This window comes from Pseudophryne corroboree, chromosome 7 (assembly GCF_028390025.1).
Source record: "Pseudophryne corroboree isolate aPseCor3 chromosome 7, aPseCor3.hap2, whole genome shotgun sequence".
Lineage (NCBI taxonomy): Eukaryota > Metazoa > Chordata > Amphibia > Anura > Myobatrachidae > Pseudophryne > Pseudophryne corroboree.
Genome location: NC_086450.1, coordinates 129,360,639 through 129,377,546, shown reverse-complemented (window position 1 = coordinate 129,377,546; position 16,908 = coordinate 129,360,639). Strand labels below are relative to the sequence as shown.

At 46.3% G+C, this 16,908-nt stretch overlaps 1 protein-coding gene across 2 annotated transcripts in view; it reads right to left on the bottom strand.

The window, feature by feature from the left end:
* Positions 1-16,908, bottom strand: part of LOC134944781 (dipeptidyl peptidase 4-like) — a 203,694-nt gene that overhangs the window by 18,365 nt on the left and 168,421 nt on the right. For both annotated transcript variants that reach the window (XM_063933634.1, XM_063933635.1), the window contains 3 exons: positions 15,249-15,313; positions 3,878-3,950; positions 3,467-3,540 (listed from right to left, as the gene is read on the bottom strand). In XM_063933634.1, the coding sequence (XP_063789704.1) occupies positions 3,467-3,540; positions 3,878-3,950; positions 15,249-15,313 (212 nt within the window). The remainder of the gene's footprint in view (positions 1-3,466; positions 3,541-3,877; positions 3,951-15,248; positions 15,314-16,908) is intronic.

The following is a 16,908-nucleotide window of genomic DNA, read 5'->3' as shown; positions in this document are numbered from 1 at the left end:
CCGGGTCGCTTATGCATGCAGGCCAATATGGACAATCTCGTCCACATTAGCATGCACTGCTATGGAGCCTGGTGACATTATATCACACAGTATGAGCCAAAATTCACATTATACCACACAGAATGAGCCGAAATTCACATTATAGCACACCGAATGAGCCGCAGTTCACATTATACCACACAGAATGAGCCAAAATTCAGACTATAGCACATGGTATGAGCAGAAATTCACATTACGCCACATAGAAGAAGATAAAATTCACAATATGCCACACAGTAGGATCCACAATTCAGGGACAGAGAGAGACAGCAGTGACAGAGAGAGGGACAGCAGTGACAGAGAGAGGGACTTTGACATAGAGAAGCAGGGTAAGAGTACCTGAGCAGCAGAGAGGGGTGTAGTCGGCGGCGGTGTGGAGTTGAAGGCCTTTGGCAGCGGAGAATGTGGGCGGCGACAGTGTGCAGAACATGGCTGGCGGTGGTGAGGAGAATAGCAAGCCGCAAGAGCCTCCTTCCACTTCTCCCTTCTAGAGTCCCAGCAGCGCAAGTGGCAGTGTGATGACATACAGACCCGGCCGTGGCGGAGTCTTCCTCTTTCAGCAGGGGGGGGGGTGCGATCATAACTGTGGTGCTTGGTGCCGGATGGCAAATAGAGCACTACAGTTAGGATTGCACCCCCGCCGACTCAAAATCATACACCCCTGCCTGCAACATGAAGACTCCACCGCGGTACAGTTATGATCGCATACCCCCCCCCCTCCCAGCAGGTGCAAGCGCGGCTCTTGTTTGGGGTCACCCCCATTGAAGGGTGACACCCGGGTGCGGGCCGCACCCACCTCATGACGCCACTGACAATACGGCCTCAAACAAAGTGGTTGTTGCTGGTATGTAAAGTTGAATGCAGTGTTACTAGAAGTGAACATTGTTAGGTCAGAGACTGATCACTGCCTATACCACAAACTATCAAAGAAAAGTTGTTCATCATAGCAGTCTATGTAGATGACTTACCTTTGGCAGGTCAAGAAATCATTTGTTAGGTATGAAAATTGTACAAAACCTGCAAGAGGGAACTGTCACAATTGACCATCAAACATACATTGAGGAAATAATTTCCAAATACAAATGACAGATGCAAAACCAGTAAGTACTCCCATTGATAAGAGTACAAAGATGGTCAAGGCCATGTCACCAAGTAGCAAAGGAGAGATATAGGAAACGCAAGAAATCCCATGTATGCAAGTATTGGGACACGACTTGACATCACACATGCAGTGAGTCGGGCAAGCCAGTTCGCAAACAATCCTGGGAGACAACACTGGATGGCAGTAAAGAGAATACTAAGGTACCTCAAAGGTACAAGTTCACTAAAGCTGAGATTTACAATACCAACAGACACCATCTTAAACGTATTCTGTGACATTGACTGGGGATCAGATGAGGATGATAGACGTTCTTATACTGGATACCTGTTTGTGCTGGCAGGTGCAGCCGTAAGCTGGGCAAGTAGGAAACAACCCACAGATGCTCTTTCTACAACAGAGGCAGTGTACATGGCGCTCACAGAATCTTCAAAAGATGCGCTTTGGATAAGAGACTTTGGGGGTGATTCCGACTTGATCGTAGATGTGCTAAATTTAGCACAGCTATGTTCAGGAACACAGACATGCGGGGGGATGCCCAGCACAGGGCTAGCCCGCCCCGCATGTCAGTACCTGCCCTGTCGCTGAAGTACAAAAGCATCGCACAGTGGCGATGCTTTTGTACTTCAGGAGTAGATCCCGGCCAGCGCAGCTTTGCGTGCTGGCTGGGAGCTATTTGTCGCCCACCCCCCGCATGGTCCGGCCATGCCTGCATTGGCCGGACCGTGCCCACAAAACGGCAGCCAAACACCGCCATGCCGCCCCCTCCCACCCAGCGAACACCTCTGCCTGTCAATCAGGCAGAGGCGATCGCTAGGCAATGACAGCCATCGGATGTCATCCATGCACCAGCGCCGTGCAGTTCTGACCTGAACGCTGTGCTGCAAAGAACTGCAGCGAGCGTTCAGGTCAGAATGACCCCCTTTACGGGAATTAGGTCTTCTTTACCACAGTGAGATCATCAACATAAAGTGTGATAACAAGGGAGCAATTGATCTTTCTTGTAGCACAAAGCATCAAGGATGGTCTAAGCACATTGCTATAAGACATCACTTCATCCGTGAGTTGGTGGAAAAGAAGTCCGTCAATGTGGAATATGTCGCAAGTGAAGAAAATATTGCTGACATGTTGACAAAAGGACTGTCATCACACTTGTTACATGCATTCCTGATAGAGTGTGGACTATAATATGGTTAATGTTGATTTAGTCTTACTGTTTTGTTTCATTTTTGGTTATAGGAAAGACTTTATTGATTTGTTTGATAAAATGTCATGTTCTTTAAATTTGTGACCGGAGACAGTCTTAAGCGTGGGGGAGTGTTAGGATATGGTGCCTGTCTCCTTCTACACAGCAGTCTATGGGCGCATCTCCTAGTGTTAATTCCCTGTGCCAAGAGTCACTCGGAGGCGGAGCATGTGATGTAATCTCATTAAATATACCAATCATTCTAGCAGCAAGATGATGACCAGCTGCCTAGCTGGCCACACACATGGCCATAAATCATGTACTAACATTGTATTTCTAGTTTTCTCAAAAAATTATGCAATTTTTCTATTTTTATATAGTTACATAGACACTGGGGCTTATAGTGTAGTGATATACACGCCCACATGGCACTGGCCACACCCACAAAGCACTGGTCCTTCTCTTCTTCAGTATAGGCCCTTAAACATTTTCAGCCCCAGGTCCCTGTGGCCCTTAATCAGGCCCTGGGTGTACTAAACACACCATACCTAATTATTTTACAGATACATTTAACTAGCTTTTTCAGGCCTTGTATCCACTGCAGTAAAAGTTATGCATTTTCACTACAGTCAGGTGCATTGCAACTTTCAACATACACCTTGTTCCAGTCAACGCAAGTTAACACTTTAAGGGTAACCTCCAAAGACCTCATGCTAATGAAAACACTAGTAGCAAACACATTTCATACATGTTTACATTTGTCATGCATTTCCACTTGCACACCTAAACCTAAATAGATACAGCAATGTATAATTATTACAACACACCGTTCTGAATAATAACAAAAATCTCTACGCGCTCCTTGACTTGGTCATAAATGCTTTACAGTAGGTAATAATTAAATTAGCAGCTAGTGTGGGCTGATTGGAGGATTACTTTCTTCTGTACCTTGTGCCTCCTCCTGACACCATGACATCACATTAAGGAGCAGCAGCAGCAGTGAGGGATAGAAGGAGAGGTAAGTGTTGGTACTGCATGTTGAAAAAGTCAGCCGCTTGACATATTCTGCTGCCCAGTGGAGTAGAGTTCAAACATGACCAAATTGCTTGAGACATTAAATCCAAAGTACATTATAAACTTACCATGGTTTCAAAATCCACTTGGGCATCAACAAGAGCTTTGGAAATTTGAGCTGCTTGTTGGAAGTGTACATTATCTAAAGAAAAAAATAAATATGTCTGTAAACCTTACATGTTCTATACAAGAGCCGCACACAAAATCTCTAACATCTCATTTTGATTGACTTTTGACCAAATCCTTTTCAGTATCTAATGGGGTTAAAGCTGAATGTGTGGTGTTAGAAATAGCACCAGACTGTGATTCACATGAAATAATTATATTGCTAATAATTTACATTCACAGACAATTAGTGTTAAAATAAAGAGTTCTGTCTTGGTCATCATGATATAACATTGGCCATCAGGTTCTGTTTTGTCAGTTTTGATGCTAGAAATCTGTCATAGATACTGGAAGACTAATTAGAGAAGACTCACCATCTGCTGTGCCGTGGATTAGGAGGTATCCCACATCCTTAAACTTCTCCGCTCTAGACATGACCGTTGAACTCTACAATGAACAAAAAAAAAAAAAAAGATGACTCATTAATTTCAATTTGGGTATAATATAATTAAAGAGAAAACTGGGTTCTCATACAGGGGTAACATTTTATTCTTAATAAGTTAAATTAGTCAATAAATAAAACAGAACTTTCATTAAGCTATAGCAATAAAGTAAATTCACCAGTATTGACAGCCTTACCTACTGCCCATAGAAGCATCAGGGATGGTAAGAGGGCCACATTTGGCTCCAATTACTGTATACATATTCAGCTCTATACTAGAATTGGATATTTTATTGGAAATGTTTCATAGATTACACATACATACAGGTTCACAAAAGGAGCCTGTCAGCGGCAGCAGCCTCTCATCTTAGACGAGTACACACTGCTCTGTGCTGGGCTGTGGCAGGTGTAGGGAGGCTTCTGCCCCTGAGCAACTGCAGTCTCTTTTCCCTGCATGATGTATAGGGGACACATGTATGAGTGATCACATCACACTAACCCCTGGAACTGCCCCCGGCTGAGGGACGCACAGGGCCGCGCACATGCTGTTTTTTTTTTACTGTTTTTTTTTTGGGGGGGGGGGGGTCACACATCTACAAATAGGCCACACATCCTAAAGTTCCCGGACCCAGCCACACTCTCTACAGCCCTGTATTTCCATCTCACTAATCACACAAGCTGAAGTAGGTAGCACACTGCCTGTGTGTGTTTTTGTGACAGAAACAATAATTGTCAGCAATTATTTCAATACTTCTATTACATCCAGAACCAAAGGGTTTCACACCTGCATTATCAGAGTCTATTGTTAGAAACATAGATAAGAACCACTAAGCCCATCTAGTCTGTCCATATACATACACACACACTAGGGTCCATTTTGTTGGGAGCCAGTTAACCTGCCAGTATATTTTTGGACTGTGGGAGGAAACCGGAGTACCCAGAGGAAACCCACACAAGTACAGGGAGAAAATACAAACTCCACATAGTTAGGGCCATGTTGGATAACCTAGGACTGACCCGCAACTGGGAGATGGAGGGTGCTGATGGGGCATGTGTGGATGTAAGGGGGCCCCAGGGTGGGAAGAGAAAAAAAAGCTAGACTGAGACGGTAGCATGCCGTGGTGGGGTAGGCTTGCTACTGGGCTCCATGCCTGTACTGCATGCACAATTATTTTTTTTCCCTTATCTGCACTGCGTGCATGACATCATATCATTACTCGCACTAAAGAACAGGGTATGAGGAGCCTGCCGCCCCCGCTGCCTTACGGAGGAGCAAGGAGAAGACCCAGGTAAGTGGAGGAGGGGGGAGTGGTAACAGAAACACAGGCTGCTGCAGAGATATAGGGGGAGAGACACAGGCTGCTGCAGTGAATTGGGAAGGGGGGGGTACACAGACTGATACAGAGACACCGGGGATGGGGAGGGCACAGGCTGCTGCAGAGACACCTGGTAGAGGGATGGGGTTGCCAAATTACTGCCTTGCCCTGGATGGCAAAAATCCTAGTTTTGGCCCTGCCTAGAACTCTGAAAAACAAAATATTCCGTTTTCTCTTGCATGCCCTGGCATTAAAATGCATTTGCCACTAGAGATGTGCACCGGAAATTTTTCAGGTTTTGTGTTTTGGTTTTGGATTCGGTTCCGCAGCCGTGTTTTGGATTCGGACGCGTTTTGGCAAAACCTCCCTTACAAGTTTTTGTCGGATTCGGGTGTGTTTTGGATTCGGGTGTTTTTTTTCAAAAAAACCCTCAAAAACAGCTTAAATCATAGAATTTGGGGGTAATTTTGATCCTATAGTATTATTAACCTCAATAACCATAATTTCCACTAATTTCCAGTCTATTCTGAACACCTCACACCTCACAATATTATTTTTAGTCCTAAAATTTGCACCGAGGTCACTGGATGACTAAGCTAAGCGACCCAAGTGGGCGGCACAAACACCTGGCCCATCTAGGAGTGGCACTGCAGTGTCAGACAGGATGGCACTTAAAAAAATAGTCCCCAAACATCACATGATGCAACGATAAATAAAAATAAAAAAGAGGCGCAAGATGGAATTGTACTGGGGCCCTCCCACCCACCCTTATGTTGTATAAACAGGACATGCACACTTTAACAAACCCATCATTTCAGCGACAGGGTCTGCCACACGACTGTGGCTGAAATGACTGGTTGGTTTGGGCCCCCACCAAAAAAGAAGCAATCAATCTCTCCTTGCACAAACTGGCTCTACAGAGACAAGATGTCCACCTCCTCCTCATCGTCCGATTCATCACCCCTTTCACTGTGTACATCCCCCTCCTCACAGAGTATTAATTTGTCCCCACTGGAATCCACCATCTCAGGTCCCTGTGTACTTTCTGGAGGCAATTGCTGGTGAATCTCTCCACGGAGGAATTGATTATAATTCATTTTAATGAACATCATCTTCTCCACATTTTGTGGAAGTAACCTCGTACGCCGATCGCTGACAAGGTGACCGGCTGCACTAAACACTCTTTCGGAGTACACACTGGAGGGGGGGGGCAACTTAGGTAAAATAAAGTCAGTTTGTGCAAGGGCCTCCAAATTGCCTCTTTTTCCTGCCAGTATACGTACGGACTGTCTGACGTTCCTACTTGGATGCTGTCACTCATATAATCCTCGCCAGTCTTTCAACGGTGACAAAATCATATGCAGCGACAGTAGACAACATGTCAGTAATCGTTGGCAGGTCCTTCAGTCCGGACCAGATGTCAGCACTTGCTCCAGACTGCCCTGCATCACCGCCAGTGGGTGGGCTCTGAATTCTTAGCCTTTTCTTCGCAGCCCCAGTTGCAGGAGAATGTGAAGGAGGAGCTGTTGACGGGTCACGTTCCGCTTGACTTGACAATTTTCTCACCAGCAGGTCTTTGAACCTCTGCAGACTTGTGTCTGCCGGAAAGAGAGATACAATGTAGGCTTTAAACCTAGGATCGAGCACGGTGGCCAAAATGTAGTGCTCTGATTTCAACAGATTGACCACCCGTGAATCCTGGTTAAGAGAATAAAGGGCTCCATCCACTAGTCCCACATGCCTAGCGGAATCGCTCCATATTAGCTCCTCCTTCAATCTCTCCAGCTGCTTCTGCAAAAGCCTGATGAGGGGAATGACGTGACTCAGGCTGGCAGTGTCTGAACTGACTTCACGTGTGGCAAGTTCAAAGGGTTGCAGAACCTTGCACAACGTTGAAATCATTCTCCACTGCGCTTGAGTCAGGTGCATTCCCCCTCCTTTGCCTATATCGTAGGCAGATGTATAGGCTTGAATGGCCTTTTGCTGCTCCTCCATCCTCTGAAGCATATAGAGGGTTGAATTCCACCTCGTTACTACCTCTTGATTCAGGTGATGGCAGGGCAGGTTCAGGTGTGTTCGATGGTGCTCCAGCCTTCGGCACGCGGTAGCTGAATGCCAAAAGTGGCCTGAAATTTTTCAGGGCACCGACAGCATCTCCTGCAAGCCCCTGTCGTTTTTAAAAAAATAATGCACCACCAAATTAATTGTATGTGCAAAACATGGGATGTGCTGGAATTTGCCCACATGTAATGCACGCACAATATTGGTGGCGTTGTCCGATGTCACAAATCCCCAGGAGAGTCCAATTGGGGTAAACCATTCTGCGATGATGTTCCTCAGTTTCCGTAAGAGGTTGTCAGCTGTGTGCCTCTTATGGAAAGTGGTGATACAAAGCGTAGCCTGCCTAGGAATGAGTTGGCATTTGCGAGATGCTGCTACTGGTGCCACCACTGCTGTTCTTGCTGCGGGAGGCAATACATCTACCCAGTGGCCTGTCACAGTCATATAGTCCTGAGTCTGCCCTGCTCCACTTGTCCACATCTCCGTGGTTAAATGGACATTGAGTACAACTGCATTTTTTAGGACACTGGTGAGTCTTTTTCTGACATCTGTGTACATTCTCGGTGTCGCCTGCCTAGAGAAGTGGAACCTAGATGGTATTTTTTACAGGGGACACACTACCTCAAGAAATTCTCTAAGTCCCTGTGAACTAACGGCGGATACCGGATGCACGTCTAACACCAACACAGCTGCAAAGGCCTGAGTTATCCGCTTTGCAACAGGATGATTGCTGTGATATTTCATCTTCCTCGTAAAGTACGGTTGGACTGTCAATTGCTTACTGGAAGAAGTACAAGTGGTCTGCTGATATCCCCTCTGGGATGATGATCGACTCCCAGCAGCAACAACAGCTGAGCCAGGAGCAGTAGGCGTTACACTCAAGGATCCATTGGAGGAATCCCAGGCAGGAGAGGACTCGTCAGACTTGCCAGTGACATGGCCTGCAGGACTATTGGCTTTCCTGTCTAAGGAGGAAATTGACACTGAGGGAGTTGGTGGTGTGGTTTGCAGGAGCTTGGGTACAAGAGGAAGGGATTTAGTTGTCAGTGGACTGCTTCCGCTGTCACCCAAAGTTTTGAACTGGTCAATGACTTCTGATGAATGCACTCCAGGTGACGTATAAGGGAGGATGTTCCTAGGTGGTTAACGTCCTTACCCCTACTTATTACAGCTTGACAAAGGCAACACACGGCTTGACACCTGTTGTCCGCATTTCTGTTAAAATAATTCCACACCGAAGAGGTGATTTTTTTTTGTAATTTGACCAGGCATGTCAATGGCCATATTCACCCCACGGACAACAGGTGTCTCCCCGGGTGCCTGACTTGAACAAACCACCTCACCATCAGAATCCTCCTTGTCAATTTCCTCCTAAGCGCCAGCAACACCCATATCCTCATCCTGGTGTAATTCAACAGTGACATCTTCAATTTGACTATCAGGTACTGGACTGTGGGTGCTCCTTCCAGCACTTGCAGGTGGTGTGCAAAAGCGCCAACTCTTCCCGTCCAGTGTTGGGAAGGTCAGGCATCGCAACCGACACAATTGGAATCTCCTTGGGTATTTGTGATTTAGAATAACGCACAGTTCTTTGCTGTGCTTTTGCCATCTTAAGTCTTTTCATTTTTCTAGCGGGAGGATGAGTGCTTCCATCCTCATGTGAAGCTGAACCACTAGCCATGAACATAGGCCAGGGCCTCAGCCGTTCCTTGCCACTCCGTGTTGTAAATGGCATATTGGTAAGTTTACGCTTCTCCTCAGACGCTTTTAATTTAGATTTTTGGGTCATATTACTGAACTTTTGTTTTTTGGATTTTACATGCTCTCTACTATGACATTGGGCATCGGCCTTGGCAGATGACGTTGATGGCATTTCATCGTCTCGGCCATGACTAGTGGCAGCAGCTTCAGCACGAGGTGGAAGTGGATCTTTTGATCTTTCCCTATTTTACCCTCCACATTTTTGTTCTCCATTTTTTAATGTGTGGAATTATATGCCAATAATATATCAATAGCAATGGCCTACTGTACTGTCTGCACTACTACTGCTGGTCACCAAAATGCTGCACTGTCCTACTATATACTGCTCACAACAATGCAGCACAGATATGGATAGTATACTTGACACAGAGCTGCAAGATACAGCAATGGCCTACTGTACTGTACTATATGTATACTGCTGGTCACCAAAATGCTGCACTGTCCTACTATATACTGCTTACAACAATGCAGCACAGATATGGATATAGTATACTTGACACAGAGCTGCAAGATACAGCAATGGCCTACTGTACTGTACTATATGTATACCGCTGGTCACCAAAATGCTGCACTGTCCTACTATATACTGCTCACAATAATGCAGCACAGATATGGATAGTATACTTGACACAGAGCTGCAAGAAACAGCAATGGCCTACTGTACTGTACTGTACTATATGTATACTGCTGGTCACCGAAATGCTGCACTGTCCTACTATATGCTGCTCACAGCAATGCAGCACAGATATGGATAGTATACTTGACACAGAGCTGCAAGATACAGCAATGGCCTACTGTACTGTACTATATGTATACTGCTGGTCACCAAAATGCTGCACTGTCCTACTATATACTGCTCACAACAATGCAGCACACATATGGATAGTATACTTGACACAGAGCTGCAAGATACAGCAATGGCCTACTGTACTTTACTATATGTATACTGCTGGTCACCAAAATGCTGCACTGTCCTACTATATACTGCTCACAATAATGCAGCACAGATATGGATAGTATACTTGACACAGAGCTGCAAGATACAGCAATGGCCTACTGTACTGTACTACTATAATTATATACTGGTGGTCCCCACAATGCAGCACACTGAGCACAGATAGTTGCAGCACACTGAGCACAGATATGGAGCGTTTTCAGGCAGAGAACGTAGATATTTTCAGCACACTGAGCACAGATATTTGCAGCACACTGAGCACAGATATTTGCAGCACACTGAGCACAGATACTGAGCTTTTCAGGGAGAGAACACAACCACGTCCTCTCCATTCAATCTCCAATGCACGAGTGAAAATGGCGGCGACGCGCGGCTCTTTATATAGAATACGAATCTCGCGAGAATCTGACAGCGGGATGATGACGCTCGGCCGCGTTCGGGTTAACCGAGCAAGGCGGGAAGATCTGAGGCTGCCTCGGAACCGTGTAAAATAAGTGAAGTTCGGGGGGGTTCGGATCTCGACGAACCGAACCCGATCAACTCTACTTGCCACCTACACATAGTCGACTCACCCGCGTTATGGGTTAAGCCAATATTCTTCAAATCACTAGGAACTACGGACATCATGCTATGAATTGATTGGGGTCATTCAGATTATTATTAGTTGAAGGAACACAGGGGCTGATGCCAAGTTGAACATATGCCTTTATGTGGAGCGTATCGTATATATTTGTGCACACAAGTATTGGCAAGGCACAGTCGTACTCATCTCACTGACTAAATTGGTAGAATTGGGTTCTAATAGGGCATTCACACAAAGTCCAGTGGATGGGTGTCAATGTATTTGCAGGCTTTGAAGAATAGGATGTAAATGTAAATACACAGCTTTTGGGGTGTATGCAAACCTCGTAATGGCTGAAGGTCATCGTGTGTAAGTGTCAGTGTGTGTATTAGTGTGTGTCACCTTAGCAAACTTAATTCCCACTACAATATCCCAGTAACTCTGCCTGGGTTAGTATCGTGTGACTGGCGGACCGACGCCGGGATCCCGGCATGTAGATAGCCGGCAGCGGGAGAGGACGACGACAAACGCAATGAAGATCACCTGTGTGCACCAGGGGTTAATGCTGTGACTGATTGTGCATCAATAAAAAAAAAATGCTACCCTTAGGAGAAATTTAGGAGTATCTCCTGGCTATCTGCAGTGCAGCAGTTTTGATATAATGTTTAATGCCCTGTCAGTCTAGTGGATGTGTTCTCTGTCTGGCGTCCTCTGTAAAATCACCACAGGAGGCTCTTATATAGAATCTATAACATGCAAAATCTGAGGCCGGGAAGTTGATGTTTTGCCTCATTTTAGAATCAGAGCAAAGTGGAAAGACCCGAGCCGGCGCTCAGATTCTCTTGGATCCCGAAAGTTCAGGTGGCCTCCAACTCAAGCACGGTGGTATTGCTGCCCCCGGTAAACATGTTTCTTTAAACATGTTTAAAGAATCATGTTTAAATAATTTAACCCTAATCCACACATGCACTCTGCACCTATTTGAGCAGATGACCTGCTACAGAAGTCAGCACACGGCCTCATAGTTTAACCTTCCTCACGCTTATCCAACCTTCTGTTCTTCTTTTGTACCTAGTTTAAGGTAAGTGCAATTGCACCTGGATGATGACGACGACGACGATGATGATGATGATGAGGAGGACTAGTAGCAAGACTAAAATTAATTGTGAAACCTGTGCATGGATGCCTCAGCTAAGGTCACTAGGGCCCTAATTCAGACCTGATCGCTGGGCAGCAATTTTTGCTGTCCTGCGATCAGATAGTCGCCGCCTACAGGGGGAGTGTATTTGAACTGTGCAAGTTTGTGAACGCATGTGTAGCCACTGTGATCACTTCAGCCTGTCCGGGACCGGAATTGACGTCAGACACCCTCCCTGAAAACACTTGGACAAGTCTTCCTTTTACCAGACACTCCCTGAAAATGGTCAGTTGCCACCCATAAATGCCCTCTTCCTGTCAGTCACCTTGTGATTGTCAGTGCGATTGCTTTTTTGCACCATCCTGTCGCTATGCACCAATCCCCGTTGCTGTGGTCCATCGTGCCTGTGCATTGCGGTGAATACACATGCGCTTTTTGGACCTGATCGCAGGCTGTGAGAAAACGCAGCCTAGTGATCAGGTCTGAATTACCCACTATATCTCTATATCAGGATTGAAAAATGGTCAATCCTGGGATAGGCTTGTTTCCTGTGTTGTCATCCCCACCCCGCACACATAACTGACAACCATAGTACCTGGGAGAGTGGGTGTGTCACCTCCTCCAGTTCGGTGATGTCCCCGCGGCGGGTGACTGGCTGCGCAGCATGACCACTGACTCTGATGTCACTCTGACTCAGGGGGAGCTGGGAGGAGGAAGCTGGGCAGCGTCTGAGCCTCCAGAGGACACTTAACGCCGCCAGGCATTAAAAAAACAAAGGACAGCTTGATTCCAAAATTTCCGGGATTGGAGCTTCCAATCCCGGTATTGAATCCCAGCAGATTTTTTACCTAATTCCCAGGGTCCCGCCGATCCCGATCCTGGGATTAGCCACCCTAGGTGCAGTGCTACATGGTGCGCATGTGTGGGGTCTCAGCAATTCCAAGTTGACCCACATCCAAGGCCATCACTACCCCTTATGCTAAATTCTGCATAAAAAATGCTGAGAGGGAATCTGAGAGACTAGAGCCCTACCCATATTTTGCTATGAATTGTACTGCGCTGTCTCTGCTTGAGCCATCATTGAATCCAGCCTCTAATCAGACAAAAACTAAGAGGAGTTCCAAAGAACCTAAAGGTGTATCAACAGGCACCTACCCAAACTGTTTGATAGGACCTAGTAAAGCACTGTTCTTTCCCTGCTCAAGCTCTCATTGCATCCAACTTCTATCCAAACCAGTGGCGTAACTAGAAATTTTTCTCCCCCAATCCAAAAAATTCTTTGGCGCTCCCCCCCCCCCCCCCCCCCATATTTTGGCATTAGTAAAAGAACAAATATGCGCGTGCCCGCCAAAAAGGGGTGTGGCTTTGTTTAAATGGACATGGCTTCGCATAAAGGGGCGTGGCATTGCAGGAAAAGACTACCTTATACCCCAGTTTTACAACCTGCACGCCCAGACGTTAGCCACCACAGGAAAGAAAAATAATCCTGATTCATGCCCCTTACATTATTTGTCATTTTTCCTCCTTATAGTAATGCCCAGTATACATTATGCCACATACTGCAAAGGCCCTCAGACATTATGCCACACACAATAATGCACATGACACAATATGCACACACTGTAATGCCCCCGACACATTATGCCACACACCGTAATGCCTGTGACACATTATGACAGGAATCGCAATGCCCGTTATACATTATGCTACACACTGCAATGCCCCTGATACATTATAGCACATACAATGTCTGTGACACAGTATGACACACACCGCAATGATCCTGAGACATTATACCACATACCACAATGCCCGTGATATAGTATACAACACACTGTAATGCCTGACACATTATGACACACACCGCAATGTCCGTGATACATTATGCCACACACCGTAATGCCCATTACACATTAAGTTCTACAGTAAGGCTTCTAATTACTTTTAAATTACCTGCTCGTTGCCAGGGGTTTCATGCTCTTGGTTCCATGCACGGTGCCAGGGATTTTCATGCTCAGGGTGTCATGCTCGTTGCCAGGGGTTTCATGCACTGGGTGTCATGCTCATTGCTAGGGGGTAGTGCTTGTTGCTAGGGCCATGCTCCCAGTGCCACATATGCCCCCAGTGCCAGATATTCCCCCACAGTGCCAGGTACATGCCCCCAGTGCCAAATATACCCCCCGTGCCACATATGCCCCCAGTGCCAGATATTCCCCCACAGTCCCAGGTACATGCCCCCAGTGCCAAATAAACCCCCCCAGTGCCACATATGCCCCCAGTGCCAGATATTCCCCCACAGTGCCAGGTATATGCCCCCAGTCCCAGATATTCCCCCACAGTGCCAGGTACATGCCCCCAGTGCCAAATATACCACCCAGTGCAACATATGCCCCCAGTGCCAGATATTCCCCCACAGTGCCACATATGCCCCCTCAGTGCCTGCTCCCCTCAGTTCCAGATATTCCCCCACAGTGCCAGGTATATGCCCCCAGTGCCAGATATTCCCCCACAGTGCCACATATACCCCCTCAGTGCCTGCTCCCCCCAGTGCCAGATATTTCCCCACAGTGCCAGGTATATGCCCCCAGTGCCAGATATTCCCCCACAGTGCCACATATACCCCTCAGTGCCTGCTCCCCCCAGTGCCAGATATTCCCCCACAGTGCCAGGTATATGCCCCCAGTCCCAGATATTCCCCCACAGTGCCAGGTACATGCCCCCAGTGCCAAATATACCCCCCCAGTGCCACATATGCCCCCAGTGCCAGATATTCCCCCACAGTGCCACATATGCCCCCTCAGTGCCTGCTCCCCTCATTGCCAGATATTCCCCCACAGTGCCAGGTATATGCCCCCAGTGCCAGATATTCCCCCACAGTGCCACATATGCCCCCTCAGTGCCTGCTCCCCCCAGTGCCAGATATTCCCCCACAGTGCCAGGTATATGCCCCCAGTGCCAGATATTCCCCCACAGTGCCAGGTATATGCCCCCAGTGCCAGATATTCCCCCACAGTGCCACATATGCCCTCCTCAGTGCCTGCTCCCCCCCCCCCGCTCCTTTGTGGTCTAATAAAGGAAGTGCCGGTTCGTGAGCCAATCAGAGCTCACGAACGGCACTTCCTTTATTAGACCGGCCGGAGAGCCAGGAGGGACACGGGAGAGGCGCGCGCTGTGCCCCCCGTGTCCCTCCAACACAGCAGCGGAGGGAAGGAGACCGCAGATTGACATGCGGACGCTCGTCCGCATGTCAATCTGTGCTAAGTCAGTGGCGCCCCCGCAGCCCCTCGCCCCCAAGCCACCGCGAGGACTGCGGGGGCAGTAGTTACGCCACTGATCCAAACAGAAGCTGCATTACAGCAGATACATTACATTATTCAGTCTATCAATCAATCAATCAATCAATATTATTCACTGCATCTTTCTTCTCCATGGGTAAAGACAAAATAGTTACATCTATGAATGGCACGCCATGAGTACATCTGTACTATATTTCCAGATCTGTTGTCTTACCTGGTAATTCTGAAGGTTATCGTCTGGTGTTGGAAGGCTCATGTACCTCTCTGTGTAAATACTGTCTGTAATGCATAGATGAAATAATACATATAAGTAATTGACATATTGGTTTATTTCACGGAGACAGTCACATAGAGTGATTGTCATACCTGACATATAAATTAAGATTACATTTTATTTTACATTTTCTGTAATATACATTATTATTATTGTAATTGACAGTAATTCACAGCACCGTACAGCGGTTGAAAACAGAACATACATATAAACAGGATATCGAATATGAAGCAGACAATACAGATGCGTACTCATACACACCAAATAGTATCTCTAGTCACACCAAGTCCTGCGCGAATCAAAATGTGCATCTTATTCACATAATAAAACCAACTAGAAGTGACAAAAGCACATTGCTAGGGTACAGTGACCATCGGGGCTTGCGCCACTTGTACATTTGTCTGCAACGTAGTCTGAACCTGTGTAAAAAGATCTCTGATATGAGCAGCTGCATCGCTTCCTCACGCCATGCTCTGTTGTGCTTCATCTACGATTTTGTACATTTGTTATACCAACTCCTGTGTGGTTTAAGTTGCAGCCCGGTGTCTCTGATACACTGTGAGTGTCTTTTTGCTGCATCTGTGATGTGACTAAAATGCTTAATTCTAAGAAAAATATTGTGTGCTACAGATGTGTCCACATAACAACTTTTCCATTTTGCTCAATTTGGCATGCCATGCATAGCATAGCTAAGCTTTTTCATACGAGTAGTGAGTGAATTAACTTTTAACATTTTGTTTGCCATAATAGAATATGTATAAAGTAACATATTAAAGATGCAAATTAAGAAAAACCACAAAGCATGGCTAACTCTCAGTCTATGGCATTCCAAGCCATGCCATACATGGTAGGATAAAGGAAAGGTGTATGTGGACACATCATTTGACTCAGAGCTCCTCAGTCGCAGCTGGTGCCGTATGGCGTAGACACGTGTAAAAATGTAGATATAAAAACAAAGTCTAGAGATGATCTTACCGCTAAGAGTTTACAATGTAGCGGGACTTACAATGTAGTGGGAAGGGGTGAGTGCTGAAATGTGCTTTAGAGCTTAACCACTTGGCTGGTGTGGTGGCATCAACTGCACCCACACCAGGTTGGGCTTTCCCTGACATGGTTGCATCTGATACAACCAATCAGAAACACCAAATAGGCGGGTGCTAGGAGATAATCTTCCTGCAACTGCTGCTCACAGAGGGACCTACTGGAGCCTCTGCTTCCTGGTTCCTTTCCCCAGTGCCTGCTGTGCAGCCAATCACTGCTGATTGGGCAGACCGATGGCTCCCCCCACCCCGACGCTGCAGAAATTAGTAGCTGCTGGAGAAATGTAAAAAGCAGCACTCACCTTTCCTGTTGACACTTGATGGCTGCATTGCAATCGCAGGGCAAATATAGAGTCAATATATAGACCATCAATGTTTGAAAAATAAGTTGTTTTTTTAAATAAAAATCATGTTGGATATGTTTTAAATAGTCTTAACCTAATTTAGTCATTTAAAAAAATCAAGTTCTGATCAGTTTTTGGAAAAAATATTATTAGCCAGTTAAGTGGTTAAGGATGTAATATCAAGACAAGACAAGGCTAATCAGGTCAACTAGAATC